At 40.1% G+C, this 24,566-nt stretch overlaps 1 protein-coding gene across 22 annotated transcripts in view; it reads left to right on the plus strand.

Annotated features, from left to right (window-relative positions):
- The first annotated feature begins 328 nt into the window (after positions 1–328).
- Ikzf1 (IKAROS family zinc finger 1) overlaps positions 329–24,566 on the plus strand; it is a 96,439-nt gene continuing 72,201 nt past the window's right edge. For 6 of the 22 annotated variants that reach the window (XM_048786597.1, XM_048786608.1, XM_048786598.1 and 3 more), the window contains exons 1-3: positions 455–479; positions 14,747–14,800; positions 21,517–21,636. In XM_048786597.1, the coding sequence (XP_048642554.1) occupies positions 14,761–14,800; positions 21,517–21,636 (160 nt within the window). In that variant the 5' untranslated portion in view covers positions 455–479; positions 14,747–14,760. Of the gene's footprint in view, positions 480–969; positions 1,275–4,397; positions 5,181–11,215; positions 11,357–14,746; positions 14,801–20,697; positions 20,766–21,516; positions 21,637–24,566 lie in introns of those variants that run through there. The other 16 variants (XM_015490329.2, XM_015490331.2, XM_015490327.2 and 13 more) reach the window with 14 other exon arrangements.

Here is a 24,566-nt window from a genome sequence, read left to right on the forward strand (position 1 = left end):
AGCAGGCACCCTGTGACTGTCTGCAGCCCTCACAGGACAGCTCCATCTTTATCTTGTGCTTTGTTGAGGGCTCCAGCAAGCCTGGAAAGACAAGGGGCGCATCTCTCCCCTCTGAGTTCCCTCCCCTGCCACCCGGCGGGGACCTGGCTTTGTGGAATTAGTGATTCCTCCTCTTCTGTTAAGGCTGAGAACACACGTTTGGTCCCCGCTCGGGGTGGGGCCCAGCTAATCAGAAGGAGAGGTTCCTTGAGGGGTGCGCTGTCAGAGGTGGCATTCCTATTTCCACCCAGGCACCTGGTATCTTACACGCCACAGAGAGGTCTATGGTGCAAAGCGCCGTCGAGCGGGACTGCAGAACTGCCTTTGCTGTCACCTCCGCCCACAGATCCCCTTCCACACTTGCGTGTGCACACAGGCCAAGATGGAAGGCGCCATCCTAACTTCTGCCTTGCGCAGGTGGGAGGGAAGAGAGACGAGAGGTATTCCATTGGTTGTCTTGTCTGGGAAAATGAATTGCACCTTCCCCTCACTCGCGGAAGATCAACTTTTCCCACCCCTTTGGTTGGGCACTAGCATCTTGGGGCCACAGCCCGTATCTGGGAGCCAACGGGTTCTAGTTCCAGGGTCTTGGAGCTGGGAGGGCAGCAAACGCTGGTAGACCGTGAGAAAAGTGTTTTACAGCGTCCCGAGCCCCTTAAGTCTCCTGTGGAGCAAATGAGCTGGTACTGAAACCGACCAGTTGGCTTGGCGCACAGGGTTGCCGGCCAAGCAGCGCGCGAACCCCTCCCCTTCTTGGCGGGCCAGCACATGTAGCCCTCGCCGNTCTCAATAGGACATTGGTAGTTAGTGGGGTGAATACAAAAGTATCACTATATACGGAGTCCTCCTTGGTTAGGCACATAACAAGATTTTCCATATATGATCTATTTCACTCACAAACAATCCCAGAAGAAAGACTGCCACCAATTTATAAATGGGGAACAATGCGAGTGAGCAACTTCAGGAAGTCATTGTGAAAGAAAGCTGGGAAGAGCTCCGCGGCCAAGTTAGCAGGGCACTCTAACAAGTGCCTGCGCGGCCCGCGCCCAAAGTGGCGACGCGGGGACAGCTCTGGGCCCCTGAGCAGCCAGCGTAGTACAGCCCGGGCGGGACGCGGGACCGCGGCAGGGCGGGTGACCCGGTCGAGACCCACAGGGCAAAGGGAGCCCGGCTCCAAGGTCGCTCTTCACGCGGAGGATCAGTCTTGGCCCCCAAAGTGCGACGCACAAATCCACGTGAGTGTTTTCAATTTCAGTAGGAAAACTTGGGTAACTGGTGAATTTGATTTTTTTTTTTTTTCCCTGAGAGCTGGAAAGGACAGACTAGGCGGTAACATTCGTAATCCCTGGTGTCGGTGTTGCTCACGTATGCCTCTCCATTCTGAGGACAGCGAGAGCGATGAGTTTTGTGAAAGACTCTGCCGCTTTAGGCTGTGACTGTAGGTGCAGGATCAGGCCAACACCGGACACTTCTGAACAGCTCCGCTGTCACCACGAAGATGTTCTAGCTCCTGCTCATATTTAAATTCATATATACACATATAGTGGGATCACAGAATTCAACTTTATAAAATAATTTATAAAGCCATTTGTAAAAAAAATTAATTAAAAACTTTTCTTATTTTTGAGGTAAAAGCATTTTGCTTCTATTTAGCCTGAGCTTGCTTTCTGAAAAACAGAATTATCCCGGTTTTGAAAACTTGGTACTTTTGCTCCCTGTGGGTCAGAAAACCTTCTCAGGAAAACTCTCAATAATAGTAAAACATCAGATCACTTGAGGTTTATTTGAAATGTATTTTTAAAATCTGTCAAGCATCATTGGTGATTCCTCAGGAATCTCAGAAGCGGATGACTGTTTTTCCTTCTAATTTGGAGGCATACAATATCACATCCAGTGGCCAAAAAAACTAACGATTCCATAAGGTCTGAAGCTGCACAGGCTTCACATGCAGTTTCCCTTCCCTTTGGGGACTGTAACCCACCCAGAGTGAATTTTAACTCGGGGCTTTTCTCACGTTACCCTCGCATGATTTCCCACCCTGCTGCAGAGTGTATTTCATCTTTGAAGTACCTTGTTTAAACTTCCAGAGACAAAATGATGTTAAAGAAATATCTTCTTACTAGTGAAATCAGTTTCTGGTAAGAAAGGAAAATTTATAAATGTTGAAAATACTTAATATGTATAATATTTTTAACTTTAATGGAAATTCAAATGCTTTTAAGAGTGGTTCATTCGGGTAGGGTTATCAGTTGAGGGGGGAGTGACACCTTCAAGAAAATGCCTGCGCCCTCTTGAATTTCTTTGTTAGAAGGTGTTTGTTCAGTGAGGTTAATTGGATCATCTTTTATATGGGATTTTAAAAAATAACAGGTTAAGCATCATTTATATTAGAATGTGTCTGAATTGCTTCAGTGACACATTGGATTATTTGGTATACGGCTTAAAATTTAAACAGGGACAAATATTCATGATAGGAAGATTCACCTGCTTACAGTGGCATACTGTAACATGCAGAACATGTTACAGTAATAACCATGATTTCTCATTTTAAAAACTGTACCATCTCATTTGATAGAATATTTTTAATTTCACATTTTCCCATGAACATACCTTTTTACATGGGGGAAAAAGTGAGCTTCTCAGTCTTGCAACCCACCAGAGCTGGTGACAAAAATATTTTGAGTTAAATGGTCCTGTTTTCTTCCCCTTTTGTATCCTGGTGATAGTTGAAGGCTGGAGTTTAGAAACAGCACAGTGCTTGTTTGTTTAATTCATCAGTGCCTTAATTAGAGTTCTTCATCTGAGAAAACTACATCTTCCTCCCCAAATTCAGGAGCATTTTAGCAATAATAGCCCACCATTGTGGTCTCACAGGAGACCACAGTGGCTACAAATAAAAGTGTACTGTGTTTGACTCTTTTGAGAAGTTTGTGCACAGTCTCCTAAACAAAAGGTAAACTGTGGCCATCCATGGAGATGATTCCTTTGTTCAAAAGTTAATATCACAGTGAATTTATTGACCAAGAGGTCTAAAGCCCAGCAGAGTTGTAGGCCACTGTATTTTCTTTACTTGGCCGAAGACTTAGAGTGAGAATGGTGGTTCTTTGGTTTGGGGAATATTTTCTCTTGATTTGTATTGGTGAGCATCAGATTTGCTTAATGCAGTAGCATATTATCAGTATAATGTTAAACCTTTAAAACCTAAGAGAATTACATGTCTTTTATATCAAGATTATGTATACTAATACATACAGTAAATAAATTACATATGTACATGCATACACACACACACATAGCATGCACACAGTGTGGAGTGAGGCATGCACACAGTGTGGACGAGTTTTAAATCATACAGACCTAACATGAGTAATATAGCTACCATTTTTTTTTTACCTTTTACAAAAACAAAATGAATTTCTCTATTTAGAATGGTGAGTTTCAATGTAAATGATAATAGTATTTTGATTGTTTGCCTAATTTTGTGTTTTCATCTCATGTAACTGCAGTTAGCTGAGGATTCATAAAGAATAGCACTGTTCAGTGTTATTTTTCTCCTTCTCAAATCTTTGAAATTACATAGCAATTTCACTATGAAATAAGTACTGGTTCTTGTGCTGTATTCTAAGGAAGAGTCTTGTAAGTGGATCCAGCTCGTAGAAAGCAAACGAAGAGCCCTCTGAGGTTCTCTGGAAACCTTGACTTTTGCTGCCTATTTTTAAGACTAACAAGCATTTGGGGCTCCTACTTCTCACCACAGAGTTGCTGAAGCTCCTTCTCTGACTGTGAACACGACTCCCTGACCAGTATCCTTATATATTTGTATTTACTTAGAACTCAGAACTATTTCATTTCTTATATGCATGGTATAATCTTTCCACTTTATGGGAAGAAAGATGAGTTGCAAAAGCAACAAGTGACCCATTCTTAAAGCATAGAAGCAAAAATATGAGTCCACTTCACGTCTTGAAAGAAGTCAGTTTATTTGGTTCAAAAAAAAGGCACAAGTACCTTTTTGATCTGGGTCAGCATTAAATCACTCTTTCTGTCTCACACACAGAGACACACAGACACACTCTTTCTCTTAAAATTCAGATAAGGTGCTAAGGAGAACTGGGATTTTGTTAGGGTCTTAGGACACCCCAAACCAAACTACATAAATAGCAATAAAACTGTCTTGAACTCTGGTGCTGATTAAATGCTCACACTGGGGTTCTTCATGTCAACTCTGGCTTCATTGTATTTTTTTTATCTTAATAAGTGCCTTCATACCTCCATCTCCTTGGAATATATGTTCCAGTTTTTAGATTTCTAGTGCCATTGCTTTAATAGCTTTTGACATAGCTCTTAACTGTTCTTAAATATTCTAACAAATATTTTTAAGACATGATGAAACACCAAGGCTGTAGTGCTGCACATTACAGATGAAATACAACAGCCACTAAAAGAAGATTTGCAAAAGGTTTCAAAGTGGGGGTGTGGGTGCCTACCCCTATTTTGTTGTGTGCTGGTGGTTACTCCTGAAAAGGGCCCATAGGGAGAGCAACTGAGGCCTAATCTGTAGACAGTTGGTACATCGTTTCAGTTGACATTTTCTCTTTCTCATGGTTGCCTGTGATAAATAGGTGGATGCAAGAGGTGTCTTCAGCCAGCCACCTGGTGAAAAACTGTTAAAAATGCTGAAAACCCCAAGTTACAGGTGTGGAACCCATTTGTCTTCTCCTTCTGAGGCCTGACTCTTTTTCTTTTCTTCCTTGGCCATTTTGTGCCTTTGGCGAACTCACAATTCCTGTTGACTAAAAGAACACCCTTTTCCACCACAAGCCTGACAAATCAGACGTTCAAATAATTTCTGAACTCGTTTTTGGTTAGGACAGGAAGCCCAGGCTCCCTTCCTGTGTGTGCTTTCCTGAGAGAAAACTAGCTTCCCTCCTTTTTTGCATATTTGGCAACTGGTTCCACCTTTCTCTGTGCCCCAGTGGAGTGTCAAGACGGGTAGTAGGACCTTTGAGGAAGACAAGGAGGGCGCTGAGGCCCTACCACCAGGCACCAGGATCCTTCCAGGTGGCTGGGTCAGAGAGGGACTCTGAGAAGCAGGGTCTCAAAGTCGGGATTTGCTTGGCTGTGAGGAGGCAAGTTGGTTGGTGAGTGTCACTGAGTGTCTTTGCTGTGCTTGTATGGATTGGAATAGCCAGTGTGGTCCTCTGTTTCTCTGTTTTTTTTTTTGTTGTTGTTGTTGTTTTTGTGGTGGGTGGCCTGCTCTCAGAGTGGCACCCTGGCACCCTGTCACCCTGTCTGGGCTCACTGTCTTGGGGTGATGGAGAGCATCATTATGCTCCATCTGCACGTTCTGCTTTCGGGTTGGCCCCATGCTCCACCTCCTGATGGCTTGTGGCGCAGGGCCATGGCTTAACGAATTGCTTAAAGTGGGCACTAATTAGTGCCAAAGTGCTTTCTTCATATTTTCTCATTCAAGTGTGCAGTGATTCATTTTTCTTCAGCAAGCAGCTCAGTGCTACAGAAAATCTGACTCTTCCCGCCATTTTCTCACCAGAAGTTAATGATAATGGATGGATGGTTACATATTGTGGACAGCAGTGCGTTGTGAAGAGGGAATCCACCACTCTCGTGCCCTGTCTGCCTTGTCTGTCTTTCTTTCTTTCCCTCTTTCTCCTGCCTTCTTTTCTTTCTTTATGTCATATGTGTGGTTTGGGGACACACTTAAATAACTAAGAACTGCAGGAAGTGTTTGTAAGGCATGGTCTATATTGAAGTAGATTTTTGTGCTCCATTTTTGAGATCACACACAAAAATCTACACTTTACACCACTTTCTGTTAATTTGAAACTGTTTGAAAATGAACAATATGCTCTGAGAGTCTTTTTCCAAAGCTAGGGATTCTATGATGACTACTGATTTTTTGATAGTTTTTGATATTTTTTTAATTTGTTATATCATCACACTTTCACTGGGACAAATAAAATTCCACAAAAGATACCTCCCTGGACCTAATAGGGAAAATGTTTAATTTTGAATCTTTTGAAGACATGAAAATGAGGAATTGACCTTTAGCTTACTTCTGAGGCACTCTGAAATGTGTTCCAGTGCTTTTAGTGGAAACTAGAGAAAGCCATCGACCCCCTACTGCGAGCCCCACTTTTAGCCTGAAAAGTGACCTTTTTCCTTCTTGTTTGTGCTGAATTTTGCGTAGGGCAGAAAATTAAAGTGATATTCAAAGAGATTCATTCTAAAAACATATTGACAGATTGTTTATCTCACTTCATTAAATTAAAACCAACTGCTCATTATCTCAGGTCCTTATATACAAGGTGGTTAATTACCATTTAAAAATTGGTTTGGAAATTTCTTGTAGTTTTCTGCTATGAGTGTCTTCCTACTATACTATGAAGGTTGTATATGTTTGCCTGAATTTAAAGAATTTTCAATTAAGAACAGACAAGGTTTTTGTAAAAGTAATAAAATTTGCTAAAAAAGAATACTTAATATAAAACATTGAAAATATATTATTTCAATTTACTTAAGGGCTGCCAAAAATATGACTAAAATCAGCTTTCTTGTATTTAACTCTCTGATGGCATGAGCATTTTCTTCCAGATTATAAATAAAGACATGATGATTTTTGTAGACATACAAATGAGGAAGTAGAAAGGTTCTGTGTGGTTGTACCAATGACCCTGTCCTCCCTGGATTTGCATGAGGACATTGTAGGCTGAAGGTGAAGGATTACAGAATCAGCCCAAACAATCCTGATTTGGACCCGGCACCCACGTTTCAAATGGATTTTGTTGCATGGTTCATGCTGCTGGCTATGAGGATGCTTCCAGGTTTGGGTCAGAGGATGCAAGTGCCAAGCTCTCTATCACAGAATAAAATAAAAATCTAGACCTTTTTTGCTAACATTATCCAATTGAAGAACCAGTGCAAATGATTGAGGGATTTTTTTTTTTTTCTGTTCTTTGGTTTTGGTCCATGGCAGTGATTATTTAATTGATACATTTATTGGTCCTTTTACCCTTCTTAGATACAGCTTGCTCTGACTTCAGCTGAAACCACTGGAAGTTGGGGTGAATTTTCAAAGTACTAAAACCATTAAGAGACCAAGCCATGGTTTCAGGAACCTAATTTTTGAATCCTTGTTCTGTGTACTATGAGCATAGGTTTTTATTATGTATAGTTTTTATGAAAAAGTTATCTCATTGTAATTGATGATAGTTGATGATTTTGTGGGTATTGTAAGTGGAACTGAGCTCACAATTCTAATGCTTTAGGGAAAGTTTCTACCTTTTGCATGAGGCCTATCCTAACTTGGAGGCAGCAAGTAACATATCTATCCTTCTTGCTCTTCCCTAAAGCAGTGGCTGAATAGCCTTATTATAAATAGGTGGGATCAAAGTGGCCTTTCCTATTGGAAAGAATAAGAATAAATAGATATGTATGTTACAGTGAATCCCATAAACTATTTGATCTGAAACATTTTTTTCTGTGTTTATATCTAGATTTGTAGATCTTGACTCACCACCAGCTAGATTTTACTATAAGTAAAATGACAAGTTTGTAGTACCTGGGAAAGTATCTTCAGAAGGCAATTCAATTAATAATGACTTTTCAAATTTTAATACATAGTATATGTATGGGTTTGCAGAGAGCAGGATGTTCCTGTGGCGATCCGGATGATCCTACTTCTTTGGGTCTAAATAAAACATAACTTTTGCCAAATAAATTCATGCAATTGAAGTAGAATGGCCTTGTAGAAATATCAATATTGCAGTAGGGTGCATTGTTTGGAAATGTTATGGGTGTGCAAGTGGATTTTTCTACCAGCTATAGTTTTAAATTTTGAGTTTTAAAATGTCCACGTGAAATAATTTACTGGTATGTTAAGCTAAATTCAAAGCTAGAGGAGCTAAAAGAGATTCTGTATTCTTTGTGACACCACAAATCCTTGCTAAGTAAAATAATTTAGCTAATATTTTAAATTCACATTTATTTCTTTAAAAAATGAAAAACAATCTGGAAATAATAGGAACACATAATCTATTCCTGGGTTCCTCTGTCTCTTTAATTTACAATAATAAATCATAAGCCATCAGCACTTTGGAGAGAGACTGTAAAGCATTACTTTGGAAGCAGTTGCTATATTTTTTTAAAGATATAGATCTTATTTTCATTGCACTTCATTTTTTTTTTTTTGCACAGTTCCTAGCCATGCATGAATGTCTTCCAAAATCAGTGAGAAGAAGATCATTCTAAACTAAAGTTTTTTTTTTCTTTTTAATGCCTTTAGTTTATTTATTTATTTTTATGTGGTGCTGAGGATAGAACCCAGGGTCTCACATGTGCTAAGCAAGCGCTCTGCCACTGAGTCACAACCTCAGCCCTAAACTTAAGTTTTAAGCACTCTGCTACTGAGCTACAACCCCAGCCCTAAACTTTTTTTTTTTTAATTTAAGTGATAAAGCGTAAGAGCCATTTATATTTGAGGAAACTATGTAGGAGGTGGCCAATGTTTGTGTCAGGAGAAACTCTATTAAAAAATATGTCAGCTTTGACTTTATGTCTCTCCCATACTGTCTGTGAGTAGTTTGAGATCAGATGGTGCAAGAGTATAGAAGGGAAACCCCTCTTCTTTATATAAACAGGGTGCACTATGCGAGAATAAAAACAACACAATGTGATATAACATAAGGACATTCATGGGCCACTGGACGTCCAGCTCTGGTCCTGTGACAATAGCAAATATATAAGCACAGAGAAATGTCTCCCACTCTACTTTCCCTGTTTTAAAACAGTTTTTCTAATGCAATATCTATTTTAAAATACTCGTGTGTGTACATGTGTGCATGTGTGTAGTTTCCCTTCAGTCTGGAATATGTCTTGACTAAAAAGGCTTTCAAACATCATGGTTTTGGGATCTAGTTTTAAGTCTTCCTCAGTTCCCTTTGACCCTTCCCCTTTTACATATCAGTTCCTACCCATAGGGGGGAAAATGCAAGGACAGAACTGCATATCTGAGCTAATTTGCCCTCAAGACGAAGGTTCACAGAAGAACAAATTGTTGGAGTTTTCTGTGGTTCAGTTTAATGTGGGGGGAGGGGCCGTGTGAACGCCAAATTGGATTCCTGCTTTCCTGTTTAAATCTTGTTTTTCATTGTTATTTGTACCAGCAATGCTCTGTGGAATAATCATGAAAATGTGCAGATTGGCAGCTAATTTTTTTTAAATGAAAAGAGTCAGAAATGAAATAAGAATGCTCAGAAGTTTTTATATTCTCCCACCCTGTTTTGTCAAATTGTTAGGCAAACCAAGAAGGTCTCTTTGACTAGATACAAAGACTTTGCATATTGCCTTAGCTTTCTCTTGGAACATTTCCTTTTTTAAGATACAGTGTAATTCATGGTTATATGATAGATTTTCAAAAATAAAATCTTCCCAGTCTGAAGATGAAAGAATTTGTCTCTAAGCAGGAATAATGCATTTTATTAAAGAGGTCTGTGACCTAGGCATTTTAAATAGATTATAGTCTTGTCCTGTCCACCCTGCCCCATCCCTCTCCCTTCAAAATAAGCATCATTAAGTGTTTAAGGAAATAACCCCGCAAAGTAACTCTAGTGCAGCTTTTATTTGTTGGGGAGTAAGAAAAACTAGGAGCAGATATTGGACTGAATAACTAGAACTTAACTAATACAGTAGAAATTCCAAGATAAAGTTTGGCTTGATTTCAAAGTATTACATGCAATATGTTTATTTTCTGGTAAAATATAAGTAGAATCCATTCCTCATCTATCAGATATTTGAATGTTTTGACCACTGCACGAGGCTGTGAAGTTCTTAATGAGCAGAAGTGCTAAAGGGAAGACATCTCCATCACATGTCCACAGGTTCCAACCTCAGCTCTGTTTTTTTATTAGACAGATAACCTTGGTCAGGCTGTATCTGTTTTACCTCAGTTTTCTCTTCTGTAAAATGGAAATGATATGGATCCTTTGGGATTGATTGTGAATGTTAAAGACACATTTAACAAATAGGAATCCGAGCTCTAAGTTGGACACTGGGTCAGGGCTTCCCAGTAGAATGGTGGGCAAGACAGAGGACGTTCCGGTGAGGCTTAACAGTTTACCTCTCAATGCAAGACATTTAATACATTGCCTGAACAAAGCTAGATAGAACTAGCATCCATTTCTGCTTTATTCTGTCATACACAAGGCAAGAAATGTAATGAAACATCACTGTGCAAGAATTACCTGTACAGTATCAGGGATAAGAAGGAGGCATTTGCTTAGAAAACAAACAAAAAAGCACAAGGAGATTGTTTAAATCTCAGAGAGCGTTTTTTAAGGCATGTGGTAAGTACTGCATGCTACCAGCGAATGGGCTAATTTTGACCGACCCTCAGTATTTCCTTCAGGAAGTTTGGCAGGACCCATACTTGGTAGTTCTTTAACAGCTTGAAAAATAAGAAAGTTATAATTCTTCACAGGGGTCTGGATTTTCCTTCTAAATTCATTAATCCAGACTCAGCATATGAGAATTCTGCAACAGGCCCTGTGTTTCATAGCAAGCCGTGGAGGGAGGTGCTCACTGGAGGAAGCTGAAGGACATTTGGAAGCTGCTCCCCAGTGGTCCTGCAAGCTTGCATGCTTAGGGGACTCTGGTTGTGTCCTTCTCTGGGCTGCTTGGGTTAGAAATGGGGCCACTCCAAGGAAGACAAGCCCATCTCCTCACCTGGAAGCAGCAACTGCCCAGGGCTGTTGGATGCTTCTCTCTCGTAGCCAGCCAGGTTCCAGTCCAGCCTCTGTGTGGAAGGAGGAAAGGCAAGGTGCAGGAGGTGGTTTCAGGAAAGGCTCCTGGTCCCCCATGTGTCTGCAGAGACAGTGAGTCTGCACTTCCCTGCCTGGAGTCCATTCTTACTTCTTTTGCTGCTGTTCTCTAAAGTTGGTGATACATTGACTCCTTTGAATGAAACAGGAAAGTAAGATTTTTTCGTCCCTGTTTGATCAGAAGGAGAGAGACAGAGGAAGGGAAAAAAGAGGTAGAGGGGGGAGAGAGTAAGTGGGAGACAGAGAGAGGGAGAGATGGGAGGAGAAGGAGATGAAGGAGACACAGGAAAGGCAAAGAGATTTGGAGAGATGGTGGATTCTAACAGAAGCTTCACTGTCAGTTCCCCTACAGGGTCAGCCCTGAACAGCCTCTGTCACATTGGCCGAAACTTATCTCTGCATCTATTTCCCCTTGTGCAAGATTCAGAACTGCTTGCTCCAAAGAAACAATAAAAGCATTCATGGTTATACGAATTGCGCAGGTAAAAAAGTTAGTGTACTGATATTGCTGTGTTTTCTATTGATTTGGTTAGCTTTTGCCTGGAATTGTTTGGGTTTCCCATGCAAAGTAGAAAATCACAGAATATTTTTGTGAAATAATTCCTTCTGGCATCTCCCTTTATAGACCTAATGGTCTTGATTTTTCGTTTTGGTGAAACTTTGTGGAAACACACCAAAAATTTATTTTTGTGATTAACTCCATTCACTGAATCAGCTCCTTTTTTAGTTGAGACCAATCCCATTTTCTGTTTGACACTTGCATTCTTCCACGTGGCATCAGAGGGGCTAACTTGGTGCTTTATAAACTGGGTGCAAAGCCTAGGTGGGACTCATGGTTACGAGGGAACGGGTTGGGATTTAAGTACCCTTCAAGTCACTGTTTTTATCATCCTAAGTGATGCACATTTAGAGTGAGGGGAGTTTGGAGAAGCTTGGTAAGTCAATACTGTGAAGTGAGACATGTCAACCACAGAAGTCACTGGCCCTATACAGACTGGCTCCTGGGCCCCAGCTCAGAAATTATTAAGAATTTCTACATAGGGCATGAACAGACATTACACCAAGGGACCCTCTGAGCATGGGCCCCTGAGTAACTGCACTGGTCACAAGTCCATGAAGTTCCCCAATGCCAGAGAAGGTTTGGCTGAAAGTGTGCATGAAAATTGAAGTGTGGTGGATTGCATCACAAAGGTCCACATTACCAGGGCGGGAAGTGGTTCTAGAGCTTTAATGACAAAGCACAGAGGTAGAGCTTCAGGTTCCTCCCATGCACCGCTGTCCCCAGGGTTCTCACTAAATTCGCTCTAGGTGGTGTTCTCTGCAGCTTCACCTTCCCCTCTCCCCCCAGTTCCCTCCAAGAGACATCTGCATTCTCTTTGTGACATGACTGTCTGGAGTAGGGTTTACCACAGGGCAGGGTCTGACTGGGGACCAGCCACAGGGCAGATGGTGGAGATTCTGGCTTGTAATATATTCACACATCTTGCCACCTGAACGATCAGGCCAATGTGTCCAGTGGAACACAGTGTCCAGCAATTCTGCCGCAGACAGCACATCTAGAGGGTCATCCACCATCTCTTGGCAGTTGTTTTCTCCTTTGGTGCTTGGGTGGGGTAGCCTTTAGCCAGGCCTTTGGAAACATTTTCATCTTTTAATGAGAACTCATCTTTTAATGAGTACTCAATCTTTTATTGAGTACAATAATAGGTTTTAATCAATTGTTAAATAAATCAATTGAGTGGCCATAGCCCTTAAAAATAATGATGGCAATGATGCATATTGGTTAAATAAAAAGATGTGTATTAAATGAAAAATATTTTGAAATAGTACATTTGGAATATAAATGTACTTTCTTTTTAAAAGAGCACAGAAACATATGGAAAAAAATATTAGTTTTAAGTGGTGGGGATTAAAAGCATTGTCTCCTTTTTTTTTTTTTCTTTGTTTAAGTTGTCAAAACCTCTATCTGTCATGTAGCAAAAAATTCAAAGTAGGCATTCCAGAAATTTTGTGTTCAAGTCATTGTTCCAATAAGATTTGACTTTTGTAGTCTTCACTCAGCAATGCTGGGACAGTTGGGAAGGGGTTTGTTACATACCACCATAATTAAGTCCTTACTTCTCATGTGAGTGCTATACAGAAAGTACTAAGATTGTTCTCAGTTGAGTCTCATTTCTTTATTATGATAATGTTTGGACTGTTTCAGAAGAATCCTAGGATACTGCTTTTTTTTTTTTTACAGTAGAAGTGCAGGCAATGCTAGGCACATGGCTTTTCTGTGGTTGGCTCTGGGTCTGCTTTGTCTTGTATCAGTTGCTAGTGACCCTCACTCTGGGACTGGAGCACACGTGAGATATAGGGTCTTTTTCTCTTCTCTGGCTCAGGCAGTTCTCCTAAGCCATGCACCCGCCTTGAAAGTTCACAGCACACTCAGACCAGTTCAGTGCCTTTCAAAAATAGACAAAACCTTTCCCCATACAGAAAAAGGAACTGTCATTTATGTCCTCTTCGTGACTAATACTGGTATTCCTGAAATTGAGAATACATATTCCACATGTACCATTAAATATTTTAAAGATGTAAAGCTATATAAGGTTATATGTATAACACATGTAACTATAATACGTAAAATTTTAAATATCTTCCCACACACTATTCAGCCTAACAGAGAGAGGGTAAGGACCCTGAATCATCCATCAGTTTCCAGATCTCTGCTGAAAACAGGCTTCAGCTCACATCCACACATCTGAACCCAAGAGACAGAGATAGCAAAGAAAAAACGGGGTTGGGGGCTGGTTTAGAGTCAACAAATAGCTTCAGTTTGCTAGTTAGTGAGGGGTCTCTTCCAAAGGCTTTCTAAGCAGAGAGTATAATGAGCAGACTTTGTTGAGGTCACTTTCTGCTGGCCACAGATTTCTTATCTACAGAGCTGCCAGATGTCATATATTATGGGTGCCAGAGAGTTGCAGGCCAGGAGCCCAAGTGCAAAGCACAGCACTCCCCTAACTTCTACCCCACTGATATTGGGTCCCTTCCCATTTGTAGTGCCTCACAGTGCAGCCTGTGGTACATTCCCTGTGGCCACTATAGGGCAGCATCTCTCCTGTTTGTATTTGTAAATTTAAACCGATCTGAGAAGCCAGCCCCCTGTCAGCAAAACAGGAAGGTTTGGGCCCTCTCCTGGCTTGCACTGCCGTCACTTCTCCCTGAATAAGAGTGCTTGCTGGTAGAGTTTGAGGGCCAGGTCTGAGGAAGAGTGAGGGACAAGGACAGCAGTGCCTGCGTTGCCCATCTGCCAGGCTGGAGGTGTATTCATTATTGATGGAGGTAGTGCAGTTGCTGCTCAGATATGCAGCCTTGCCTGGGTAAATGAGACATTCTTCAGCAAATTGCTTCGTTTTTTGATTGCTGATTGTACGCGTGTCACCAAGCTGACTCAAGGTTCATCGATGCATGCTCAGTAAATTAGAAAGAACATAACTATGGATCAGCCAAGAGAATGAATTCTGTGCCTACAATGACCCAGGGCCATTTAATTTTCTGCTTAATTTTGTTGCAGTCAGTTTGCATTTTGGGTTATTATGCAGTAGGAAATTAACAATAAATAACAAATTTGGTCCTCCTGTGCTTGTAATGATATTTTTATAAATCTTTGTAATGCTGTTTTTAAAAGGATCAAGGTCTGTGCCAGTCAGATACTCCAGCAAGTATGTGAGGAGGAAAATGCATTATTCTTGCTAGATAACCTTGTTGTTAAATAGCATAAGGGTTCTTTATCTCTCTCTCCCCCTCTCTTTTTCTCTCTGTCTCTCTCACACACACATATTAGTATTTTTGCTTTAAACTAAAAAATCCCTTCCTCTCTTTCTCAGATAACCTGGAGACAATGGATGCTGATGAGGGTCAAGACATGTCCCAAGTTTCAGGTGAGACCTTATGGGATACCTGTATAGCCAGGAGTCAAGGCATCTGCAATGCTCATGGGGAGGCAGAGGGGCTATTCTGCAAAAGATAAGACCAAGCTGGAATTTGTGTCTGTTTACTTCAACTTTAACAAATGATCCCAGTTTGAGAACCTGAACAGGGAAAAAAAACCCCATAACATAATTAATTTAAGTGTTAAATCTGATAGTAAGTTGGAAATAATTAAATATATGTTGCACTTCTAGGAGAAACAGTTGCATATGGGTCCACCCTAGAACCTAAGGACATGCCAAAGATAGTATTTAAAATAAAGGGAGGGAGGGGGGAGACAGAAAAGAGGAGAAAAATAACTTGAAAAACCTAATAGTGCAGTCCAGTTCAGATTATTTGAATATTTGGTAAGAATAGAAATAACATGGATCCATTTTAAATTATATCTTTTCAAAACATTCTGGGAAAAGCTCTTGTCATCTTAGGAAGCCCAGAAAGTGGAGAAGTCACTAATGGAGACCTTAAGGGTGGGTCACAGACTGTCCTGTTCAGCACCACTGAGGATGGGCCACTAGCCAGCGTAGCAAGACCTGCACACCTCCCAAATGGATAACACAGGAAGTCCATTTGTCTGGCACTGTACCTGGACAGTACCAGGAAGTAGTAGAAGCTTCCTGGACTTTGGAGTTTTCAGTATTTTATGTTTTAGAACTTCACAGGCTTATTACCAATCCAGGAAAACAGGCCTTCATGTCACACTGGTCAGTCAATGCCATGGGGTCCTTGGCTAAACTGCCCCCTCCTGTTTTGAAGTTTTTATTGAATTTTGAATTTTAGTCTAAGTCAGTGTTTGTAACGGACATCTACAAGGTGCCTCCCTATCCCATGGCTGCTTACTGGAGAATGTGCAGAAGATATTCAGGTGCCATCAAACTGGAGACAAAATTATGGCAAGTCACAGGTGTCTCCCTCCTCTACTCTGCCATCTCCACCTTTTCCCTTGTAACCTTTTGGACATAAACTCCCCAAGATGCAAAGAAAAAAAAAAGCCAACTTTTAAAATGTGGCCTTCAGATGCTTCGTATACAACTGGAACAAGTAAAAATTGGTCTACAAGTGCATCATTTTCTGCACAAGCTAAAATTTTATGTATTCTACAATTTAGCAACTTCTCTTTAAGAAATTTACTTTGAGAATAGAGTCTCACAAGTATAAAGAATATTTAAGCATGTGTTGTTGTAGCATTGTTATAAATACTTAAAATCTGTGATGTATCCATGCACTCTTACATAATAGCTCTTAAAAATGAGGAGGATATGAATATACATGTATAGAAAGAAAATATTATGAAAATGAAAAGGCATGTGAAGTATGATCCCATTATTTGCAAAAACCACAAATTTTACACACATACACACTTTTTCTATATGCTTACATATATGTTTATGAAAATTCTGGAGTGGTATTTATTAAGTTGGATTCCCTCTTAGAAGATGGGTGTTGGAAGGAAAGAGGTGAGTTAGTTATGGTATAAGTATACACACTTAGCCTAACAGAAGTTGACATGTTACTGAATCATCCCCTTTTTCATAAAAAGTCAAATATCAGCAGTTTCTTAGGATTCCACCTGAATACTTGAAAAATAGCAAAATACTTACTATCTGCCTTTTTTCAAACCACTCGCTTCCTTTTTTTTTTTTGGCTCTATCCTAAAATTGTGGACCATATCCTCAGTATCTTGCAGATAGTAGGTGCTCAATAAGTGTTTACTGACTTGAATCCATGTAAATTAGGAAAATGTTATTGGTAGGCTTGGAGGAGAGTATGCCTAAAGCAAGCTTTCCTTTCCTTTAAGGTACATCTCACTAAGTCTTTGGGTAACATTTGTGTTGTCTTGTTCTTTCTCAGCATTCTTTCCAAATATTTAGTATGCATATGCATTATGTTTTTCATTTGGTTTCTGAAGAAAGAGTCAGTCTGGAAGAGTGAAGGATGTTAAGAGACCTATCCTAGCATGCATCTCTGGCTCCAGCTGTGGTACCCAAGGCCTTGCCTCCTGGATCACTGTAGCATCTGTAACAGGAAAGATGGAAACAGTAACAGTAAATCTGTAACAGTTGGTCTTTAAAGTTCCTCAGATTATTAGAACCCTAACTATGTATTGAATATATTCTTTTCTTTTAAATATTTTTTTTTAGTTGTAGATGGACACAATACCTTTATTTTATTTATTTATTTTTATATGTGTTGCTGAAGATTGAACTGAGTTCCTCATACATGTGAGGCAAGTGCTCTACCACTGAGCCACAACCCCAGGCCCTGTATTGGATATATCCTTAAAGATCTTTTTAATATGTTTGTTGAAACATGGACATAAACACGCCCTGTAAATATACAGAATCTGATTAGGGAAAGGAAGCTTATATATATTGAAATAGAAATGGAAATATTTATCTAGTTAATCATAGTAAATCACATTGATTAAACACCTTACATTAACCAAATGCTGTCCTAAGAGATTCCTCATTTTATCTTACCAGGACCTACTGAAAGAGATACAGTTAACATCTCCAAATTATAGGTAGCTGAGACTCAGAGTTTAAATGACTGACAAGAAAACCCAATATCCCTATGGGGCATGAGCCTCACCTGAGCCCCAGAGCGCAAACGCCTCTGCTCATCTATGGAGCTGGGTTTCTATGTTCTGAACTTTTATTTACCCCAGGATTTATATTCTATCATGTAATTATATATTTTAAAAACTTGTGGGACTGGGATTGTGGTTCAGTGGCAAAGTGCTTGCCTAGCATGTGTGAGGCACTGGGTACAATTCTCAGCACCATATATAAATAAATAAAGGTTCATTGACAACTAAAAAAATATTAAAAAAAAAAAAACTTGTGCATTTCGGAGCAGGGGAGAGTTCGCAGAATTTTGCTGGGTAAATTATAATTTGAGAAATCATTGCTTGAATCTGATAAGCAAATGATACAATTTCTCATATAAGTGGCCCACAAAAACTTCTCATAGGCAATGCTTCATTTGACACATAGGCAATAATAAACTAAATATAAGTCCGTATATTTATAATTTAGCTAGAAGTTTCTTTCATTTTTCCAAGTGAAGTTTTATCACCTTTTCTAAATTATCATGACTGTTAATACTTGCTGTCTTGCTGGCTGCATCTTTGAGGTAGCCTATCAGTGTGCATGCACTGCAGGAAAAGAGGGGAGCTAATAATTATGCCTGTTGTGTATTTCTGTAGTATGTTACAGGTTACCAAATATTAGACTTCATATTCATCATTTCTATTTTCGTCTTCACTACAACCCTATGAATTAGGCCAAAATCATGTTTTTAGCTTCCTTTTACACTTAGGGTAAGAGTTTTTAAGGTGTGACCCATCTCATGTTCCCATCAGTCTTCCAGACTGGTGAAACCAGAATTGTATTCCAGGTCCACAGCCTCCTTATCACCCCTTGTTCATATTTGGGGATGTGTTGACTTGATTTAACACATCATTTTCTAAATCTTTTGTCATCTTTATATGGTCTTGTATTTGAATGGTTAACTGGGCAAATATGTTGAAAGTCAACATGTAAAACGAATTTGCCATCATGAAAGTTTTCATGAAACCATAAATTTTTCTCCTGGAGGTCTTCCAGCGGTAAAAGAATCCAAGGGTTCCTGGGTACAGAGGCTTACCTGAGGGATTAATGTCTCAGCAACGGTGACTCACACTGGGGAGCTTTTAGGCAAATCAGATGATCTCTTAAAAACCATCCCTGAGTTAAGTGGAGGCAAGGCTGAATTAAGACCAAGCTCTTGGAGGGCATGTGAATATATCCAACTTTGCTCCTTCTGGTTCTGCCTTTTTGCATGATGCCCCTGGCGCACTGAGATAGGTTTTTTATCTTCCCTTTTCTCCATGTGGTTTCTTCTGCATAGGGAGCTCCTATTGATCATTCTAAATCACGGTATTTTAGAATCATGATCCCTACTGTTTTCATTACTCCTTTTTGCCCCCATGCAGGAAAAAATAAAAGTACTAAGATAACAAGGTCAGGGACACTGGAGAGCTGGCATTTCAGTGCAGAAACTTAAGACAGATATAAGTTTTAAGAAGCACATTTATTATTATGAACATCCTCCACAAGCTGTAATTAGTATTGTTCCCTAACAGATGTATCCCTTAAATTTTTAAAAGAGTAATATTAGAGAGTTTTTTTTAAAGATGCATTTTAGCATGAATTGAGCAAAAAGTATGACATTCCTTCATTGGCTAAGTCACAATTCTTTATCATTGTCCTTTGGCTCTTAGGTGCTCTAGCACCTACACGGGCCCAGAGGGTCATAAAAGACACCAAATTTATAGGGAAGATCATATAAAAAGATAAGTCCAAAAGGTTGTTTCTTAGCCTCCACCCCCATTCCACAATGATGACACCTGATTAATCCCAGAGATGAAAGTGCATGCCTGGCTGGCCTTGTACGCTTTAAATCATGGGCCAGAGACTCCACTGTCTGATCCTTTAGTGAGTCTTTGAAATGAAAAGCTGGGGCCTCTGAGGTAGCCTATCAGTGTGCATGCACTCCATCTGTCCCACCCTGAAGTGTTCATACTTATATATTTTATATATTAAAGTTCTGTATGAGATTATGGTGCTATTCTTACCAAAAATAAATAAATAAATAAATAAAATTCCTTTTACCACCTTCCTAAAGTCCTTAGAGTTTGAAAACCATTATTCTAGGTCACCATCTTAGGAAAGTAAAAGTAGTCAGAGGGTTCATATCCCTCCCACATCCTCCTATTCAGAGTTTTTTTCTCATTTATGAAAGAGGTGAAGAAACCAACACTAAGACATTTAACTATGGTTATTTTTAAGGCCTTCTGTTTAGGGCAAAGAAAATAGTACTGACTTAGTGCACATGTCCAAGGCTTTTGCGTAACCTGAGCACTTTCAATCAATTTATCTCTGGCCTTTTGTTTTTCTTTGGGAAATTCTTCTAATCCTACCCTATCTTTAACTATTCATCTTGTATTGGCTATCCAAATATACCCAATAATGCTCTTTCTGAAAATATGCCAATTGCACTAATTACAGCTAAGCTGGAATATTAAATTGTGATGTCTGTTTCCTAGAGAATGCAGTATTATTCCCCAAAGTATATCCTTGGTGCCTGTGCAGGTTCTATTTTAAAGATTCCAGTAAAGGTTGTTTCATGTATTGGGAATGATTTTATTGGTCTTACCAGTCCCCTAAAATTAATTCTTGTAGGAGGTTGTTTACTCAAACCTACAAGGAAATTTTACACCATATCTAGTCATGTTTTCTAGAAATTTTAACATTTGATTTGTCATTTACATGCTTTTGTAAAAGTCTGGGTTTTCTCTGTGGGAAGCTCACATTGCCTGTAAAACCTGGTGGCCAGCTCAGCAAGCATACAACCCCAATCTGTTGTTGTTCTATTGGACTTCCTTTAGGATATTCATCCAAACTGATCTTCTGCAAGCAGCTGTGATAGGTTAGTTTGCATCTGCTTTAGTCCTTCTCTGCCATGTCTTGGGTATAATCTATGCCTTATAACTGGAGTTTAAGTTAGCTCTGAAAGGGTAGAAGCTATAGGAGTTTCAATCTCCATGGGTAGAGAGCATTTTTTTTTAACCGGTTATGCCTTCCCAATATTGGATTCCTCAGAATGGGAAAGAGTTCCCCATTCCTAGAGGGTTTGGCTAAACTTAATTCTAATCAAAATAAAGATGATATCCTATAAAGCCCAATTTCATTTGGCAAATCATACTTCGTGAATTGTGAAGAACCTTTGTGTTTTCATGAATTATATTTTATTCCTATTTCAAAGTGAAGTTTCATTGATAGACTTTTTTTTTTTTTTTTGCATGCAGGGAGGGACTTGTTGCTCCAGTAGGCACGGAGCCCTTCCATCCCTCTCCAGGCATCTTCTGCCTACCAGGTTAAGTTGGGCGGCTGTCAAAAGAGTTCATGGCTCTTGAAAAGAAAGTAAACAAACCCAGGATGCACGGGTCTGAGCAGGATCCTAGCATGAGGGTGGGTGGGGCAGGCTTGTGGGGAATGAAAGGGAACCACTTTATTGGGGAAAGCTTCATCGAAACATGTGAAGAACTTTAAAAATGTAGATGCCTTTGGACCCAGTCAGAAAACTTCTGGAGATTTACACAGTGGTAATTATTAGGGATATGTACAAAGACTGGCTGGTAGGTGTTCATCGGTGTTGTTTAATAATCAAAAAGGATGGGAAGCAATATAAGTTCAAAGTTAGAAAAAGGATTTAAATAAATCCTGAAGTACCCATTATATGCAAAACTGTAGAGGTATGGGCCCTGGTATGGAAATATGTGCATAAGAATGTCTAAGAGCTAGTTCATTTTGAAGAAACAAAATATATCACCCCGTATTATGTATGTATGTGTGCATACATACCCATTCTGTAACTTTAATAGTGGAAATCTCGAGTTTCTATTTTTGTTTTTCCTTTTTGCATCTTTGTTTATACGTTTGTTTTGTGTTTGGGTTGAGGGGACAAAATGATATTCTTTTTTAGAAAGAAAAAATTATTTCATAGGGAAACACTCAATCCAATTACTACCTCCTTATGCCACCCTCTCAAGCCACCAAGGGGAAGCCCAGGCACCCTGCTGGTAACAGCCACAGCCAGAAACTCAAGCTCCTACTTATCTCCTCAGGAAAGGAGAGTCCCCCAGTAAGTGACACTCCGGATGATGGTGACGAGCCCATGCCTGTCCCTGAAGACCTTTCCACTACCTCTGGAGGACAGCAGAATTCCAAGAGTGAAAGAGGAGTGGGTAAGTCGGGTCGTCCTGGCATCCTGCAGGCTGTCACCTGCTCTGTTTCTGTGAAACCTTCGTCTCTCTATGTCCTTCCAAGACAATGATTAAGAGATATGAGTCTTTTTCTTCACTGTTTTCCCTCAGCCATCATGTTAAGGAAAAGTGGTGCAGAGATTGGCAGGATGGGGTCCTTTGGTATGAAGGAGGAGTAACCCTTACAGGCCAGTATGGCCTTAAGACCCACATGTCAGCAAAATAGCAGAGGTGAGGGTCACCCACCCTGCCATGGGATATGTCTCCATCACGCTCCTCTGTTCTTGATGCACTTTCAGGAATATTAAATTTTATTGGTTGTAGATAATGAAAATTACATATTTTATGTGTTATAACAATAGGGCTATTCTTTTCTCTGGAGCTTTGGATTAGAAGGAGTCTCATCTGGGCCATTTTATTTTATCCTTCTAATCTCTAGTTCTTATGTGGCATATTTAACTGGAAATAGGAAGTGACAGATGGGAATTTTTTTAATGTTAAAGGAAAAAATATAGATTATCTAAGTTAGCAAACATTTACATACATTTTCCCTAAAGGGATGGGTATGGAACCTTCTGAAATCACTTTACTAGTTAACTTATACATGCTACTGTTCATGTTTAGAAAACTTTGTCCTCCTTTTCTCATTACAAGAAGACAGAGGCCCAGAGAAATTCAGTGAACTCACCAACGTCAAATGGTGGAGTCAGAATTAAACTCATTGTCTGACTCAAAGATTAGTTTTCACTCTACTATACCATGTTCTCATGAGCTAATGAGTCATTAGTTCCCTGGAATAGTAATTTTTCTTTTTTGAAAAAAGATAAATCTGTGATATAAGAGCACCTACTTATACAAAATCATGTCATGAAGGTACAAAGATACAGAAGTCAGGGAGGCTGGATGGATATATCTTAGCTCCATAAGCCCTCACTGCATGTCTTTCTATAGGACATCCTGACACAACAACTGAGAAACTTCCTGTATGTTTTCATGTGTCCTAGAAACAAAGTTTACTTTGGGTATAATGACTGTCTTTTAATTTAGCTGTACCTTCTGGCTCAAGTAAATAAGGATAGTGGCTAAAATCATATGGTGTAGATGAATGCAGAGAATGAGTACATTTATAAATTCTTTTCTCCCTTTTAGTAAATGGCTACTCTTGTGTGGGAAGGTAGATGGGAAGAGAAATTTAACACCTGTCCATCATTCTTCTGTTCTGCGAAGACAGCCACATACATCATTGCAGAATTTCCCCAAGTTGAGATTCAGATGATCACACAGTTTTTTAATGGATGTTATTTTTAAGATTACCTTTGATTTACTGTTAAGTGATACTGGTGTTCCCATAGACTTTCAAAACACATTTATGTAAGTTGAAAGGTTAATTTAAATAAAAACATTAAGACACTGATGGTACATATACACAGTAAAAATTTGCATTAGTGACATATGAATAACTAATGTGGGGTTGCCCCAGGGTTTCCTCATTGGTTTAGTCCCTGATGCACCCAGTGCAATGGGAGTAGTGTTCTTCCCACTTACTCTGAGCATAAACCAAAATGCTCATGCCTGAGATGCTCATATAGCCAAAAAAGGGGCTTAGGGACCAGGAACCAAAATTATCCATTGACCATGCAATATACTGTGAGCCCAGTCATCTGAGTTAGGAGCTGGCTCTGGGTCCTTATGGAGAAAGCGGTAGACTCAACCCTGAAATCTCTGTAGCTATTGTGGAGCCTCCACGATGCCCTCAGAGCCCTCACAGTGTGGGCATCCTTTGGGGAACTGAAAGTCAGGCTGATTCCTGGAGAGTAGAGACAAGCATGCAATTCACTTGGGATAGATAAATAAATCATTATTATAAGTACCTGCAAAATAGCCTGGTGATGTCTCCCTTAGGAACTTTGCACTGAGGGGAATTGCCTCTGGGTGAGGATCTCCCAGCCTCAGTTGGAACTGCTGGCTGGCTGCCAGGGTGGTGTTCCCTTCATTCAGAGTCCAGTGCTCAGTCCCAGATTTAACTAGTGCAAGCATTTGCCTGGAGTTGGGGTGGGCTTGTCACTTCCTGGGGGCTCGTCACTTCTTGGGGGCTCATCTCAGTGCCCCTTGTCATGTGTGACTTGATTTTTAGGCCAGTTTTCCTTTCCGGATGAAGTTTAGAAAGCAGGAATTTCAGAGTTGTGAGATTGAAAGACCCTGGAAAACCTCTTTGCTGGGTTAGAGAGTAGCAGTTGACCTCCCTCTGTGGCCAGGCAGGAAGAGCTGTTTGATGTGGGCCCAGGGATATCTGCAGCGTAGAGGTCCTTGTGGGCTACTGGAGGCCAAGGAGTGATTCTTCAGAGCCAGGAAGCAAAGGCTGCAAAAGCCCAGAAGTCACATCAAACACCAGACAGGAGAGGTGGGGGGACAGGAAGTAGGTGTGAGAGGACCCAGAAGACCCACCCATAGAAACAGATGTCAGGAGAAACCATGCTACAAGGCGACCACATTTAGAGACTGTCCTGTGTGATTCTTTAAGGAAATGAGCTAGCGTTAGTATGTGATCATAAGTTGTTTGTAAGGTAATTTGTAGTGTGTAGCATTAAATAAAAGGAGTATGTAGGAAACAATATGAAAAGTTAGGGAAAATTCATAGATTAAAGGAAATACATTTGATGCTATATTTCATCAAATTATTCAATGGAAGTGGGTCAATAGAACAAAGGTATATAAAAAACAGACCCAGGAAACTAGAAGAATTCCCTCACTGAGACAAAAGTGTAAGGTAGGCAGTAGGAAAGGGTATATAAAAGGAGTGGTGGCCTGGCAGAGAATGTGTCTTAGAGGGGACAAGTCAGAACCCTTCTTGTGACTCAGGGCAGGTTTTCCTCTCTGAGCCTCAGGTTTGTTTTTTTTTTTTTTTTTTTTTT

This window comes from Marmota marmota, unplaced genomic scaffold (genome assembly GCF_001458135.2).
Source record: "Marmota marmota marmota unplaced genomic scaffold, marMar, whole genome shotgun sequence".
Classification (NCBI taxonomy): domain Eukaryota; kingdom Metazoa; phylum Chordata; class Mammalia; order Rodentia; family Sciuridae; genus Marmota; species Marmota marmota.